Source organism: Furipterus horrens, unplaced genomic scaffold (genome assembly GCF_987537825.1).
Source record: "Furipterus horrens unplaced genomic scaffold, mFurHor1.1.pri manual_scaffold_9, whole genome shotgun sequence".
In the NCBI taxonomy this organism is placed as follows: domain Eukaryota; kingdom Metazoa; phylum Chordata; class Mammalia; order Chiroptera; family Furipteridae; genus Furipterus; species Furipterus horrens.
In genome coordinates this window covers 33,456,922-33,472,630 of record NW_028327179.1, presented here as the reverse complement: position 1 = coordinate 33,472,630, position 15,709 = coordinate 33,456,922, and the positions used below count along the sequence as shown (strand labels likewise).

At 34.7% G+C, this 15,709-nt stretch overlaps 1 protein-coding gene across 1 annotated transcript; it reads right to left on the bottom strand.

Moving 5' to 3' along the window:
• Positions 1-518: 518 nt before the first annotated feature.
• On the bottom strand, positions 519-14,844 carry LRRD1 (leucine rich repeats and death domain containing 1). The gene is made up of 5 exons (XM_090287859.1): positions 12,901-14,844; positions 9,826-10,024; positions 3,390-3,551; positions 1,376-1,493; positions 519-699 (listed from the first exon to the last, which is right to left on the bottom strand). The coding sequence occupies exons 1-5, from the start codon at positions 14,842-14,844 to the stop codon at positions 519-521; spliced, it is 2,604 nt and encodes an 867-aa protein (XP_090143985.1).
• Between the last annotated feature and the right edge of the window lie 865 nt (positions 14,845-15,709).

Here is a 15,709-nt window from a genome sequence, read left to right as displayed (position 1 = left end):
TATATGAAATGTTAAAGGGACTTGTTTAAGAAAAAGAAGATCAAAACTATGAACATTAAAATGGCAATAAATTCATAACTACCAATAATTGAATCTAAAAAACAAACTAAGTAAACAAGCAGAACAGAAACATAATCATAAATAAGAAGATCATTTGGAGGGTTATCAGTTGGGAGGGAGAAGGGGAAAATAGGGTAAAGATGCAGGGATGAAAAAGCACAAATTGGCAGACACAAAATAGGGATGTTAAGAACAGCATAGGAAATTAAGAAGCCAAAGTACTTATATGCATGACCCATGGATGTGACTAAGTGGGGGAATTGCCAGAGGTAATAGGGCATACTGGCTGGAGTGGGGGAAAAGGGGGAAAACTGAGACAACTGTAATAGCATAATCAATAAAATATATTTAAAAAAAGAGATGCATGTAAAGAGACATGACATGCAATTCACTGACATGCAGTTTTAATTATATAAGTATACATCCTGTGTTTACAGTTTTTATTATGGATACACTGTTCAGAATTTAATGGCACATGTAAAAAGTTTTAAAGCTGTTATTTTGTCCATAATTTCATATGCTCCTATCATAGTTATCGCCCGAGTTAGTTGGTCTCTTAAAGCAGCAGTGGACAAGTTGTTACTTTCCATTTTCCATCTAGTAAGTGCTTGGTGGACTCTCTTACTTAATGAAACAGTGCTGAAAAATTTTTAAATAATAACGTAAAAAACATTTTTAAACTACTTAAATACTGTATATCTAGGTTTTTAACCAATTTACCAGATTGAAATTAGGATTAAATTAATTGGTAAAGGTAGTCCAATTAACTATTAATTAACTGTGTTAATTGGACTGTTAGCAAAGTTTAGCACATAGAGAGGAAATACTAACCCCATGCCACCCTTGCTTCCTTGCAGAAAATCGACAATTCAATTAACATTTAATTCTGATTTTCTCAAGACCTCAAAACAATTATTATGGATTATTTATGATAAATCAGTACATTACTCCTTCATTTCTACATGCTTTATAACTTGATCATATGACAGCTCTCTTAGGTAAGTATATTCATTTCACTAGTGAAGAAACTGATACCCAGAAAAGTTAAAGGACTTATCTAAGGTCACAAAACTGGTTGGGATTTAAAACTAAGCAGTGTGTCCTCAGATCCCTTATTCTTAACTACTACCTATACTCATGCGGATCTCAAGTATATAATGAACTAAAATCAGCGTTTTATAGCAAATTAGAGTTGATGTTAGTATGAATGTTTCACAGCCATTCTAGATATATAATAATATATATAATTTATATAATATACTATAAATCAGAGCATAAGAGTAAGCTTATACCATCTGTTGTCATTCGTACATACCTCTTTGTAGACAAATCAGTTTCTGAGATTACCAGGTTTAATTTTTGACACAAAAATTTAAAGTTTGTTTGAGTGATGTTGTTGGCAACTATCTGGAAGATCTTCTCTAAGATTTTCTCTGCATTTGAACATGAAAGAAAATTTAGGCCATCACTTTTGAAAACATACTATTTTGAGTTAATATTATGTCTAGGTTTTCTTTCTGTGCTCCTACCAAATGTATATGTCAAGTTAAATTGAGAAGTAAAATGCAGACCGGGTATATAAACTGGCTGTTTAATATATTTCTTTATGTACTATCTTGAGAAGCCAAGTTCACATCTTCTATAAATATGGTGTATATATTTATATTTTATATTCAAATAATGTATTTTATTAATGTCTAGATATAGAGGGGGGGGAAGTCTAGCTAATTTGAACTATATTAATTTTTTTGTTTTGGTTAACCCAAGGTACTTTGGAAATTTTTAGGAACTAGCAATCTCTCACCCCTCTGTAATCATCTCAAATATGTTCTATGCTTTCTGTTTATTTTACTCATACCATTAGTACCTCAAGCTAGATTATATACTAATGATATAAATGAAAATCTAATCTAAGTAAAATTTTTAGGAAGGGACCTACGTTTTTTGTTATTTGCACAGTAAGTACATCTCCCATGATGACATCCTTTCTACTCTCTTTGGGTGCCCACCCTGCAGTATGAAAGCCCCTTGGGCATCAAGAAAGGAGATAAATGGCTAGGGTTCTCATTTTTGCTGACTTTGATATTATTACCACTGCCCATTGTACTTTTGCCATACAGGCTAGAACCACATGAATCATCCTTCCTGAAGAATTTGAGTAACAGAATTTTAGCAAGGAGGTTCAGTCATGAAGTTTACAGCCTTTTTCTAAAGTACTGTTACCTAATAAGAATTTTATATGGATCCTCGGAAACCCCTAAAAACTTTATTTTGTGGAAATGAAGTTACCACAATATGTCCCTTTTTATGATAATAATTAGCAGAACCAACTTGGTTAGCAAGTTAGTGAAAACATCAACTATGACTTTTAATTTTATTTCTTGGATTTTTTCCATCAGTGAGTCTCAACTCTTGCAATAGCTTCTGAATATGGATGTGTAATGTGGCTTACAAGAGTAGTGTACATTTTTAGTGACCATCTCATTAGGTTATGAGATTATGCTAATGTAAGCTTCTGATTACCTAAGGCAATGGTACATGATAGAATAATTTTAGGGGACAGTTTTGTACTGTCCCTAATCTGGTACAATATTTATTAAATCGATTTAACACTTCTTAAATACTGAATTAAAATGGAGGACCTAAATCTGGATTTATTCTGAGGATCGACAATAAGCAGCAAGGTCAGAGCCACAGGAAAAAGCTTAGTCATTGAGAACCCAGCCGCAGGGAAAGAATTGGACAGTGAAACTTCCCTCCCAGAGACTTGGAGAAACCAGTCTGCATCTAGATCAATGGAAGGACATTTAAAGAAAATGAACCTCTCTATGAAATAATCAGGCCAACCAAAGGAGCACTTAAAGTCAGAAGGAATAAAAACTGTCTAAGGATTGCAGACAGGTGGTCATAGTGGGCCAAAAACTTTGATTGGCATCAATGGAAGGCATCTATGGACTTCCTTCAAAGCCAAGTATGACTTTTAAAACAACTACATATGGCAATACAGATCAGAAGTGATGAAGAAATATGGGAGTGGATTCTCTGAGTCTGGCAACCATGATGAAAAACCTATTGTAAGGCATTGAGACCAATAAGTGGGAAGTAGCCCACTGTTCCACTTGAATTTAACTATTTTTGATTATTCAATTTGTTTGGACCCAGATAAATAATCTGAATTATAATCAAAATACTGTTAACCTTCTGAAAAGGGAAAAATGATAAATATTTTAATTTCTCTGCCAGATTGAAAGCCTCTAATTAATGCAAACTGTCTTTTAATTTACAGATGATGCTAGCAATAATTTGTAAGGTAATCACTCATCACCTACCATCTCTTTCATCTGCCCTCTGTAGATAGTGTGCAATAGTAACCAGCTGTTTTCCTTTACAGATTTCCATTGGAGGTCTCAGCAAAGGGTTATCATCAAAATTTATATTCTTCAGTGAAAAAAGGTTGTAGATACCACTAGGCAGGGCTGTAAGATTATTTCCTAATAGAAAAACAACTTTTAATTGAATTGAACCTTTCTGTAAAAGAAAACTATGACCCTGAATGGTGTGACTCAGTGAGTTAGGCATCATCCAGCAAACCTAAAGGTCGCCAGTTCGATTCCCAGTCAGTGCACATGCCTGGGTTGCAGGCCAGGTCCCCAGTTTGTGGGTGTGAGAGAGGCAATTGATCGATGTTTCTTTCACACATCAATGTTTCTCTCCCTCTCTCCCTCCCCCTCTCTCTGAAAATAAATAAAATCTTTGAAAAAAAAGAAAGAAAACTATGGATACAAATAACAACTATCTATCTATTGGGCATGTACTGTGTCTCACTGGCAGAGTACCAGAGAACCCTCCAAATGCTGGCAAATTATAAGAATTAGAAGTTCTTACTGAGGAAGTAGAGAAACAGCAGTGGTTCCTCTCTCTTACAGATGATGGCAAAATGACAAAGGAGGCTTTCCTATTATAATTCAGGAAAGGGCTTTACAGAGTAGGTATGATGGTAATTTTTTTAATAAACTTTTTTATTTGGAATAATTTCAGGTTTACAAAAAAGTTGCAGAAATTGTAGTGAGTTCCTGTATACTCAGCTAGTTTTCGTTTCCCCCAATGTTATCTCATGTTATCATGTTACATTTGTCAAATCTAAGAAACTAGCATTGGCACATCACTACTCAATAAACTTTGGATATTTTTGGATTTCATTAGATTTTCTATTAATGTCCTTTTGCTGTTCCAGAATCCAATCCAAGATAGTACACTGCATAGGTATGTCTTCTTAGTTTCCTTTGATCTGTGGCAGTTTCTCAGTCTTTCCTTGTTTTTCATGATATTGACAGTTTGAGTTATACTGGTTAGGTATTTTATAGAATATTCCTTAACTTGTGTTTATCTGATATATTTTCTCATGATTAGACTGGGGTTATAGGTTTTTGGAAAGAATACTGCAGAGGTTAAATGCTCTAATCATTATCACATCAGGGTACCTGATACCCCCATGACATCAGTAGGGATATTGAACTTGATCTGTTGGCTAAAATAGAGTCTGCCAGGTTTCTCCAATGTAATGTTTAGATTTCTTTTTCCTTTCCATACTGTTCCTTAGAACGAAATTGCTAAGCTTAGTCCACCCTTGAATGGGGATTAAGCTAATAACAACCCTTGAAAATATATGAAAAAAATTGATGAAGAAAAATATACAATTCCATAACCATAGCTGTAGATTTTAACACCCCTCTCTAAGCAATTAACATAGCAAGACATAGATACCAATAAAGATAAGGAGAGTCCAAGAAGACTATTGATCAACTAGACCTATATGAATATCGGTTCATAAAACACTGTATCTAACATTTGCAGAATACTTTTTATAAGACTAAATGGTATCTTTATCCAAGTAGCCTAAATGCTGGGCCATAAAGCTAGTCCCAATAACTTTAAAAGGATTGAAATCACCCAGTTTAGCTGACCACAAGTCAACAATTGCTTTCCTATGAAATGTCCATCAATAGAATAAATAAAAGAGTATATTTATATAGTGGACTATATACAGCATTAAGAGTGAATGGTCTACAACTACACAGAATAATATGAATTTCACAAACACAATGTTGAGTGAAAATCCAGACTCAACATTTAAAGATTTCATTTAAAGCACACTATTGGAAATCATAATAGTTAACCTTGGTTGAGAGAAGGGAGAGAAATGATTGAAGGGAGCAAAAAGGGATTTCTGGGAATGTCCTGTTTCCTGATCTAGGTCCTGAAATGTGGGCTTTTTCAGTATGTGAAAATTTATTGAGCTGTACACTTACAATATGTACTTTTTAAAAAATTGAGATGTAATGGACATACTAATGACAACAGAGCAATCGTCGTTGTCGTCGGCAGCCGTCCGTCTCGAGAGACGATGGTGTAGCTTCTTAAGAGTCTATCTGCACCGCCGAGAATGGCTGTGCAGTCCGACTCGGGAGTGACATGGTATCTGTCTCCTCCCGTGTTGAATCGACATCTTGTGATGACGCTGAAGCAATATAATTTGATATTTGTATATATTGTGAAATGATTACCACCAAAGCTGTAGTTTATATCCATTACCATACATGGTTATACGTTTTTTCTTGTGATAAGAACTTTTAAGATCTACTCTTTTAGCAACTTTCAAATATATGATAAAATATTATTAACTATAATCACCATACTTTACATTACATCCCCATGATTCATTTATTTTATAACTGGAAGTTTGTATCTCTTTACCCCCTTCACCTGTTTTGCCTACCCCTCACCCCCCTCCACTGCTGGCAACCACCAATCTGTTCTCTGTATCTATGAATTTTGTTGTGTTTTGTTTTGTTTTTAAGATTCCACATGTAAGTTAGATCATATGGTATTTGTCTTTCTCCAATTTATTTCACTTAGCATAATATCCTCAAGGTTTATCCATGTTGTCAAAAATGGCAAGATTTCCTTCTGTTTATGGAGGAATAATATTCCATTGTATATATAGGCCACATTTTACTTATTCATCTATCCATTGGTGGATGCTTAGATAAATAATGCTACAATGCAAATGGGGGTGCATGTATCTTCAAGTTTCTCTTTTTGTTTCCTTCAGATGAATACACAGAAGTAGAGTTGCTGGATCATATGGTAGTTCTATATACACTTTTTCTGGTATGTATATGCATCAATAAAAAGTATTTTTAAATATTGGCAATAACAAAGGAAAGAGAGAAACTATAGGTGACAGTCCTTTCAGAAGCTGTTACATTTGTCCATGTAAGGAGTAACAATACTAAAAATATTTAACAACTGGTTTAGCACAGGCACTGACTAGCAGAGTGGATGCCAGCTGTAATCAATAGATATAACTAGACTGGCATAACTAGCTGTCTTGCAGATAGGGGATGATACAAGCCTGCATGATGGCATCATCAATGCAGATCTGTAGAGAGAACTGTGAGGTTCTTCTCTCTGAGGACAACTACAAACAGCTTACATGTTCGTCTACCTGCCTTTCATTTGACCTTTTAGCTCCTGGAGGAGAGGTGCTAAAATCTGTTAAACCTACACCACATCAGTTTCTGTGCTTAGTGACTGTTCACTTAATGCTCACAATCCAAATAGTAGATATCATTTCCATGTACAGACTAGGAATAGAAGCTTATCATTAACAAAAATTCCTAGTGAATTATGGAGCTAGAATTCTAACTAAGGTCTGTTCTACTCTAAATCCCTTTTTATTGGTACAACATCTCACATTTGTCAAAATATTGATATTTTCACAAGTTTTAGCTAATTATATTCCCACAACAACTCTATGGACAGACAGAAGTTACTGCTTTCTTATCTTGCTAATGGAAAAACTGAGGTTCTAAGAGGTTATCTTCCTAAATTCACTACAGTTAGTAACAGACGTCTTTTGTTTAATAGTGCTTTCTCAGTACGCTCTCTGCTTTCAAAGTCTCTTTCCTCGCAACCAAATTTATGGCATGGGTATTCCTCTTAGGTTCATTTTATGAATAGACGAAATATTAAATTACAAGACTTGAAATCAGCCTTTCTAGCTTTAAATTTGGCAATAAAAGCTGGTGACTGAGCATGCCAGTTGTTTAGCAATTGCCTTTTAGCCCCAAACCTATGTCTGTGGGCTCAGCGCTCTTTTACCCCACCAATAGCAGGTCCTTGCTGTAGCAACATCTGAACACAGTTTACAGTTTTCCCAACACTGGCAAAACTAGCTTTCTCTCTCTCTCTCTCTCCTCTGTCTCTGTCTCGCTGTCTCTCTCTCTGTCTCTGTCTCTCTCTGTCTCTGTCTCTCTCTCTCTCTCAGTTACACACACACACATTCAGAGAAATCAGCACCAGCTGAGCAGTGCTCCATCCTTGGATTTCTAAGTTGCACTGTGGCGTGGCCTCTCCTTTAAGCTTTTAAGTTTTACTAATTCCAACTTTAATTTCAGGCCTTGGGTGGTTATTTATTGCTTCCTGCCATTGCTATCTTTGTGAGATAACCTTAGAATTCTCTTTTTACCCTTTCAGATATGTATTTAATAATATACTTGGTCATTAACTAATGTTGTGGTCTCTGTCTCCTGACTGGATCCGGACTGATATATTTTTCTAATTCAAAAGCTGACTAAGCTTTCAAAAAAGTCTGTGATCTCCCCATTCTGTCTTAATTCTGTACTAGAAGACCTCTGGATAGTCGTGTTCTCCAATGGGCCAGAAGGCTGTGGGCAGCCATTTTTTTAATGCATAAACAGTGAGTGGAGTATGTCATGTCCAAAATCCAGTAAAATTTCACCATGACACAAAAGTGGGACCAAAAAAATATATAATTGCAGGCCTGAGTTATTGTGACTTACTGCAAAATTAATGAAATGACTGATGTGCACCTGCATAGCCAGCTTACTGAGAGTTCTGAAGATTCAGGTGAAAAATGCCAGTTGCGTTATATCTAAGTATTGTTGCATTACTGTAGCTTTTACTGCATTACGAGTATGGTGATAACAAAAAGATGGAACTTTGTTTTTAATCTGAAAATTCTCTAAATTTAAGAGGTATCCTTGCCATTATAAATGTTACTTTTTGCCCTGACCAGTGTGGTTTGGTTGGTTGGAGTGTCATCTCTAAAACCAAAAGGTCATGGGTTTGATTCCTGGTCAGGGCACAGGCCTAGGTTGTTGGTTTGGTCCCAATCGGGGCGTGAACAATAGGCAATCAATCACTATTTCTATCCCTCTCTCTCTCTCTCTCTCTCCCTGTCTTCCTTCACCTCCCTCTAAAATTAATAAGCATGTCCTCAAGTGAGGATTAAAAAATTATAAATTAAATGTTACTTTTAACTGAAAAATATAATTCATAAACTCAACTGTTCTTGCAGTTAGCTGGTACAAACGACTGTGAAGATCAATTTGCCCACATCTGGTACAGTTGAAGAAGTATATATCCTCTGATCCAGCAATTCTACTTATAGCTATGTGCACTAAAGAAACTCAGTGCATGTGATTTTTCTTGTACCTAGAATGGTGCTTGATACATGGCAGGTACTCAGTAAATATTTAATTGCTAAATGTATGATTAGAATATGGAGGAGGATGATAGAATAATAGGAAAAATCTATCAGTGATGGCTGTGTCTTTGGGTATGGGTTTATGGGGGATATTAACTTTCAAATTTATGTTTTCTTCTAATGTTTTGTGTAATAAATATATATTACTTTTGTAATGAGAAGGAAAAAAAGAAACTCAGTGCTGATAAGTACCAGGAACATGTACAAGGATATTTATAGTAGCAAACAAGTTGGAAACAACTTAATTGCCTACCAACAGAATAATGGAGTAATTGTTGTTAAACCATATAATTTAACATTATACATCATTTAAAAATGAATGCAATAGGTTTATGCATATATTGTATTAACATAGAATAATCTTAGAAATGACATAATGAAAAATGTTACAGAATCATAAATTATAAACCATATAGTATAAATTTTAATAAAATTTAAAAGCAAAATATTTTTACGGATATATATATATACATACATACATACATATACATATTTAAAACATGGATCGTAAGAAGATATACACCAATTGCAATCTAGTGGTTACTTCTAGTTTGGGGAGCAGTACAAAGGAAGTGTCAACTCTATTATTTTATTTTTTAACAATAACAAATATCTCAAGTAAATATCACAAAATCAACATTCTTTATATCTGGATATAAGTGCATAGGTGCTTATTATTTTCTGTAAGTTTGAAATATTTCACAATGAAAATTATTTTTTTAAATACCAGTCTAGTGTTTGTTGTTCTTTGGGAATTCTTTATAATAAGTGATTTACTTATTGTTTGTTATTATAGTGATTTACTTTGTAAAAGACTATAAGGTATTGGAATATTGTAGGGGTTAGCTGTAGGATCAGGGGATCCAGCAGAGAAGGGAAAACAGAAAATGCTGACCGAAGATTGCATGGGTAGTTGCATGTACAGGGAGGGATAAGTTCAGGTTCAGAAAGGGAAGAAATGGTACAGGCTGAGAAGATAGAATAAAAAAATGTTCAGTTTCCCCAGTTGGATTATAACTTCTCTCGGGGAAGGAACTGGATCTTATGCTCTGCTCACACTCCTGTACCTACATAGCCATTTCCTTCCAATGGGAACTTACTACATTATCTTCTCTGTTTGTTGTTCTGTCTTGTCAGTAAATTTGCAACAATGACAATAACAATTCTACTTATTGATTATACTTGACACTCACCACTCAAGTTTAGTTGCTGGAGCTTCTCTAAAGATAGAAGAGATGGTGGCAGGCAATTTATTTGATTGTTGTTTGCATTTAAACTAACCAAACTTCTCAATTCCTCTATATTTCTTGGAATCTCTCTGATGGCATTATTTGAGATGTCAAGTCCTTTAAGTAGAGTCATATTAGACAGCTCTTGTGGAAGTCTTGTTAACTGTAACCAAGATTAAACAGTTATATTTTAAGTAAATATTTCTTTGACTAAAACTCCAAAAATCACAGAGGAGGGAATTTTTTGTCTTAAAAAGGAGATGTTTTCACGATGTCACAATTTTTTTGCAACTCCCTTCCTTGCTAAAACCCACCACATACTGTGTAGCATCCGAGTACCTCCCCAGTCTGACCCATTCTAACAATTCAACGCTGGGCTTGCAAACCCACTTTCCTCACTCTCCAGACACACGATGTTCATTGCCACCTTATCCCTTCCTAAATCTGACTCTGCTTTAGTTTATTCTCTTCCCTGAATTTTTTCCCAATTATCCTGTCCCACATTGGATCTAATTATTCCTATTTTCATCAACATTGCTTTTTATTAGTTCCTTGTGTGTACACGTTCCTAGGCATGATGCATTTTGGGTGAGTGTTCAATAAACTCCTTTAGAATGTATTCACATGGTTTGACAGTGTAACCACAAATAAATATTCCTAGTACAAAAGTACTGCAAAAAAAAAAAAACAGAAATGAAGATACTGTGCTAAGGTGAAGAAAAATATGTACATTCAGAGAATAAGATCATCACAAGTGGCTTTTGAAATACAGAAAATTCTATGAGTGAATGAAAGAATTTTGAATATATGGGTCCCTCAGAAATATTCAAGCACAGTAAATACTGGATATTGCGCTCAAGGTCCTTCCAGATATAAAAGAAGCATAAGGAATAGTCCCTAGCTTCAAAGAAGGTAAAATTTGGTTCCGGGAATAAAACATATGCATATGAAATAATCAGGAAACGGCATTAAGTAATCCATAATTCAGTGCCAAAATAAAGAGTACAATAGCAGATATGTGGCTGTTTAGAGGAGATATGTTTGGAGAAGGAACATGGAACCAGGCTGTGCGAAGACTTAAGAGCCAGGTCTATGATGTAGAAGGTGGATCAAGACATGTGGGCAGGCCCATAGTTTGATAATTTTTTAAACATATTCTTTTTCTTATTTAAGATTTTATTTATTTACTTTTAGAAAGAAGGGAAGGTAGTGAGAAAGAGAGGGAGAGAAACATGTGAGAGACACATCAATAGGTCGCCTCCCACAAGCCCCCAAGTGGGGGCCTGGCCCACAACCCAGGCATGTGCCATGACTGGGAATCAAACCAGCGACCATTCAATTTTCAGGCTGGTGCTCAATCCAGTGAGCCACACCAGCCAGGATTCAAATAGGTGCTTTAACTACTTGCTCAACATTTATTAGAGGAAATGCCTGAGAACTGTGTGATGATAGACCTATGATGGAAGGAAGATTCCTTTGTGCATTCTTCTTCACTTAGCAAAATAAAAGTTCAGTGTTTAACCTGACTTATCTTCAGATGACTGTTTAGTGACCATCTGCTATTATGTAAATTAATACTTTGGATATGCCACCTCCATCCCAAGGAAATTATCAAAGTGATCTTTCCAACATACAGGATAGTCTTTTTGAGAAGAGATTTGTAAATCATTTTCTTCTATCTGTTGACGTTTGAAATGATGTGTTAATGAAGGGACTGGTGCCTTTTCAACCACCCGCTCTGAGTAGGCAATAGATATGCAATCTGGATTCCTGAGAACAGTCCTCTGGAATGAAGTCTGGTGGTTTTGACAAATTCTGATAAAAGGGAGGAGACTGGATGAAAGAGAATAGTCAGAAGGCTCTTGGAGTAATCTAGACATGAAGTGAGTGATGACTATGGGCCAGAATGGAGATAGTGACACTGGAATATAAGGGACATTATCCAAAGCCCATTTTCAGAGGAAAAAAATTAGACAATTTTGGTGTAATATTCAGTGAAATGGCAATAGAAAAGGAACAGTCAAAGATGATTCCATGATTTCTAGATTGGCAGGTTTAAAGACAGTGGCATCACAAACAAATGGAGAGGTTTGGAAGGGAAGAAAGAGAAGTTTGAAGTTACATTGTGTTTGAGACAATAAAAGAACAGAATTTCCGAGGAAATTAAGAACTGTGGGACTAAACCACTGGTGAGAAATCAGCTGCAGTTTTGTAGATTTGAGGGTCATGTGGTGAAGTCTAGGAAGGAGTTAATAGAAAAGAGGAAATTGCCCTTGCTGGTGTCACCCCGATATGCTCAGGTTGCAGGTTCAATCTCAGATGAGGGCACATACAAGAATTAACCAATGAATGCATAAATAAGTGGAACAACAAATCTCTCTCTCTCTCCAAACAGTTTGAGGCACAGACTTTGGGAATCTTAACCTAGATAATAGTCTGGCTTCTATCAGTCTATTTGACTATGATGGTCAAATTAAAGGTAGCTAGATAATGTCCTTTTCATTAATAGAAATCTATATAAATGTTATAGCATGGAGGAATGCTTATGTTACATTAAGTGAAAATAAAAGAATTTAAACTTGAATATAATCTTTTTATAAATGATTATAAAATCATATGCATTTAAAAAAAAAGACTAAAAAAATAAGTTTCAACATATGACCAGTACTGGTCAACAGTTAATATAGTGATGTGCTTATAGAATTTTGTTTTTTTACTTTTATCAGTTTTCCAAGTTTCCAATAATGTGTTTATATTAATCCGTAACTTTAAAACCCCTTTTATAATTAAACTAAAATAAAAAGAAATGTATAAAATTTTCAGCTTTTCTTGGCATTTCATTGTAATGAGATGTTTTCCTATACAGCTTTGTGTTGAGAAGTGTATTTGTAAGCTATGTTTGAAGTTTAAAAAAAAAGCATATCCTTTAAAAAATAAAACAGTCCAGCTAAATTTAAAACACACACATTCACTACAGCTTAGATTCTGATCCCCTCCAGTCCCACCTTTGCCACAAAACCCAAAATATCAGTCTCTTACCTTTCTCCCATTTATTTGACTTATATTCAGCTCTTCCAGTGCTTGAAGTTGACACAGTTCAATAGGAAAATTTATAAACTGATTATTTGAGATGTTTAATTTCTGAATTCCTTTTAAGTTACAGATCTCTGAAGGGATTTTCTGTATTTGGTTTTCTGAAATATCAAGTACTTGCAAATTTGCTAAAGTACACACTTCTACAGGGAAAGTTTCAAATTTATTATTGCATAAAATAAGAACATGGAGTGATACCATATTGGAAATAGATGGTGGAATTTTCCTTATTTGGTTTTTACCAAGATCCAGATATTGAAGATTACTAAGAGAACATAAGTGCTCAGGAAATTTGAGGAATTTGTTTTCATTAAACTCTAAATGAAGCAGTTGTTTACTGAAAGATATAGCCACAGGTATTTCTGAAATATAATTTCCATTAATACTCAAGTAATAGAGATACTCTAAAGCACACAAACCTACTGGAAAATATATTATTTTATTATAACTCAAGTCAACTTTAGTTATTTTCCTGCAGTTTTTTATTTCAATGGGAACGTCTGTAATTACATTTCCTGAAAGTCCTAGAATGGATGTATTATTAAGATGTGAGATGTCTTCAGGTATTGTCATTATATTATTTCTGTTTATATAAAATTTCCTTAAATTTTTAAGCTTGTGGATGTTCTTAGGAAATTTTGTTAATTTATTATCATTAAGACTAAGGCATTCCAGCATTACACAGTTGGAAATTTTCTCTGGTATTTCTTCCAATAAATTTTTATCAAGTATTAGAATTCTAAGTTTCCTAAAATTTTCAATTTTGTGTGAAATAACTTCTAACTTATTGTCAGTCAGTTGGAGTTCTTGCATTTTGAGCAAGTGAAAAATTTGCACTGGCAAAAATGTAAGTTTATTATGATCCATTAGAAGTTTTTCTAAATTTTTAAGCTCCCTAATTTCTTTTGGTAAACTGCTTATTAGGTTTCCAGTAATATTTAGTGAAATTAACTTTGGAAGGAAGCACAGAACTTTAGGAAATATTGTTAATTGATTATATTCCAGACTAAGAATGCTCAAGTTTTCTAAACTAGACAAAGTAGCTGGTATATTTTTTAACTTATTTTTAGCCAAACTTAAAATTTCCAGGTTCCTAAGACTTTTTAAGTCAGAAGGAAAACTTTCAATGTAATTGTTATGTAAAAAAAGTCGCCTGATATTCCTAAGCTGTGATATTTCTTTAGGAATATGTGATATTTGGTTGTGACTGACATTTAATATCCTTAACTTGCGAAGTAACTGAATTTCAGATGGAAGTGATGATAAATGATTATCTTGCAAGGACAGAATTTCAAGTCCTAGCAGATCACCTAAGTCTGCTCCTTTAAAGCTTTTGATTTGGTTCTCGTCTAAATATAGATATTTTACATATTTTACTTTTAAAATGTCCTTAGGGAATTCTTGTAAACCCCTGGCCTTTAGGTTAACAGTAAAATCATCTGACAACAAGACAAGTCCTCTTTCATTTTCTTCAGAGTGTTGTGGACTAATTTTTCCTAATGTTCCATGAGATAAGAAGTCAACAGGAGCCTGATTCTCAGCAGTCATCTCAGTTACTGATAATGATGGACCTTGTGAAGTTTCAGTTGTCGACTGCGAGCTGTCATATGTAGTGACTGTTCCCGAAAGTTGAGTTTTCCTTTGTTCTTCATATCTCTTAGACTTACTTTCAGAGAAGGATGTGGATGTATCATCACGTATACCTAATGTATTCATTCTAGGATGCGTTTCACCAATCTGGGGGGAAGATTTCCCATCGTAAGCTTCCTTTAATAAAGCTGATGTTTCTTTAATAAATCCAGTTTCCTCCACCAAATGTGATTTAGATTCTTTCCCGAATTGACTAGTGGTATCCTCCGCCTCTTCCGAAATGTCTTCCTTTTCAGACATCTCACTTGCTGATGGGTTTTATACCAATACAAGATTGCAACTCAGTTTAATTTTCATGTTTTTTCCTTTGAACCTAGAACACAATTTGATATTTAAAAAAGAGAGGTAATTAAAATGTCAATGTTACAAATGAATTTATGACTAATAAATTAATTTATATATGATTATGGATTATTTTTTTATTTCATGCATCACAAGATACTCTTAAAATCACATTAAAATCATGGAAAGGAATAAAAAAGATAAAGATAAAAAAGTAGAAAGGATACATAAAGGAATGAAAGTATTCAACAAATTTTTGATAGACAAAAGGGATAGCCAGTGGCCCCTCATGATACATGCAAGGTGTCATACACATTGAGGACACTGTAGGCTTATATATAATACTGAAGTGTCTTGTCCCAAGAAATTCAGTGCATTTTGACAGTTTTCCGATAGGAAGAAGTAAACTGTCTTAAGGAAACAGGGGTTGTTTTTTGTAAGAGTAAACTAGAAGAAAAACAATCTTTCAAGGAATGAAGACTGACTTTAAGTCTTTTATGCGACTCCTGAGGTACCTGCACAGCTGGGTACCCCTCCTCAGAGGTCTAGGTCCCAGCTCCCATAGGTCCCTTCTCCAAATCTGTAGTTTTTAAGAACCCACCTCTTTCCTTTGTACCTGTATCCCCAGGATGGCAGGTACTTCCTAGATTTACTATTTCCGTGATATTGCAGTTCCCCCTTACCTTTTCAGTTCTCTAATACTTGTCTACACATCTTCCTAAATTAATCCTTCCTATTAACAATTTGCCACATTAAGAGGTTAAAGGATACTGTGGGAGAAAGGGGGATTGGTGGAACAGGAGAGAGCAATGGGGAAAAAATG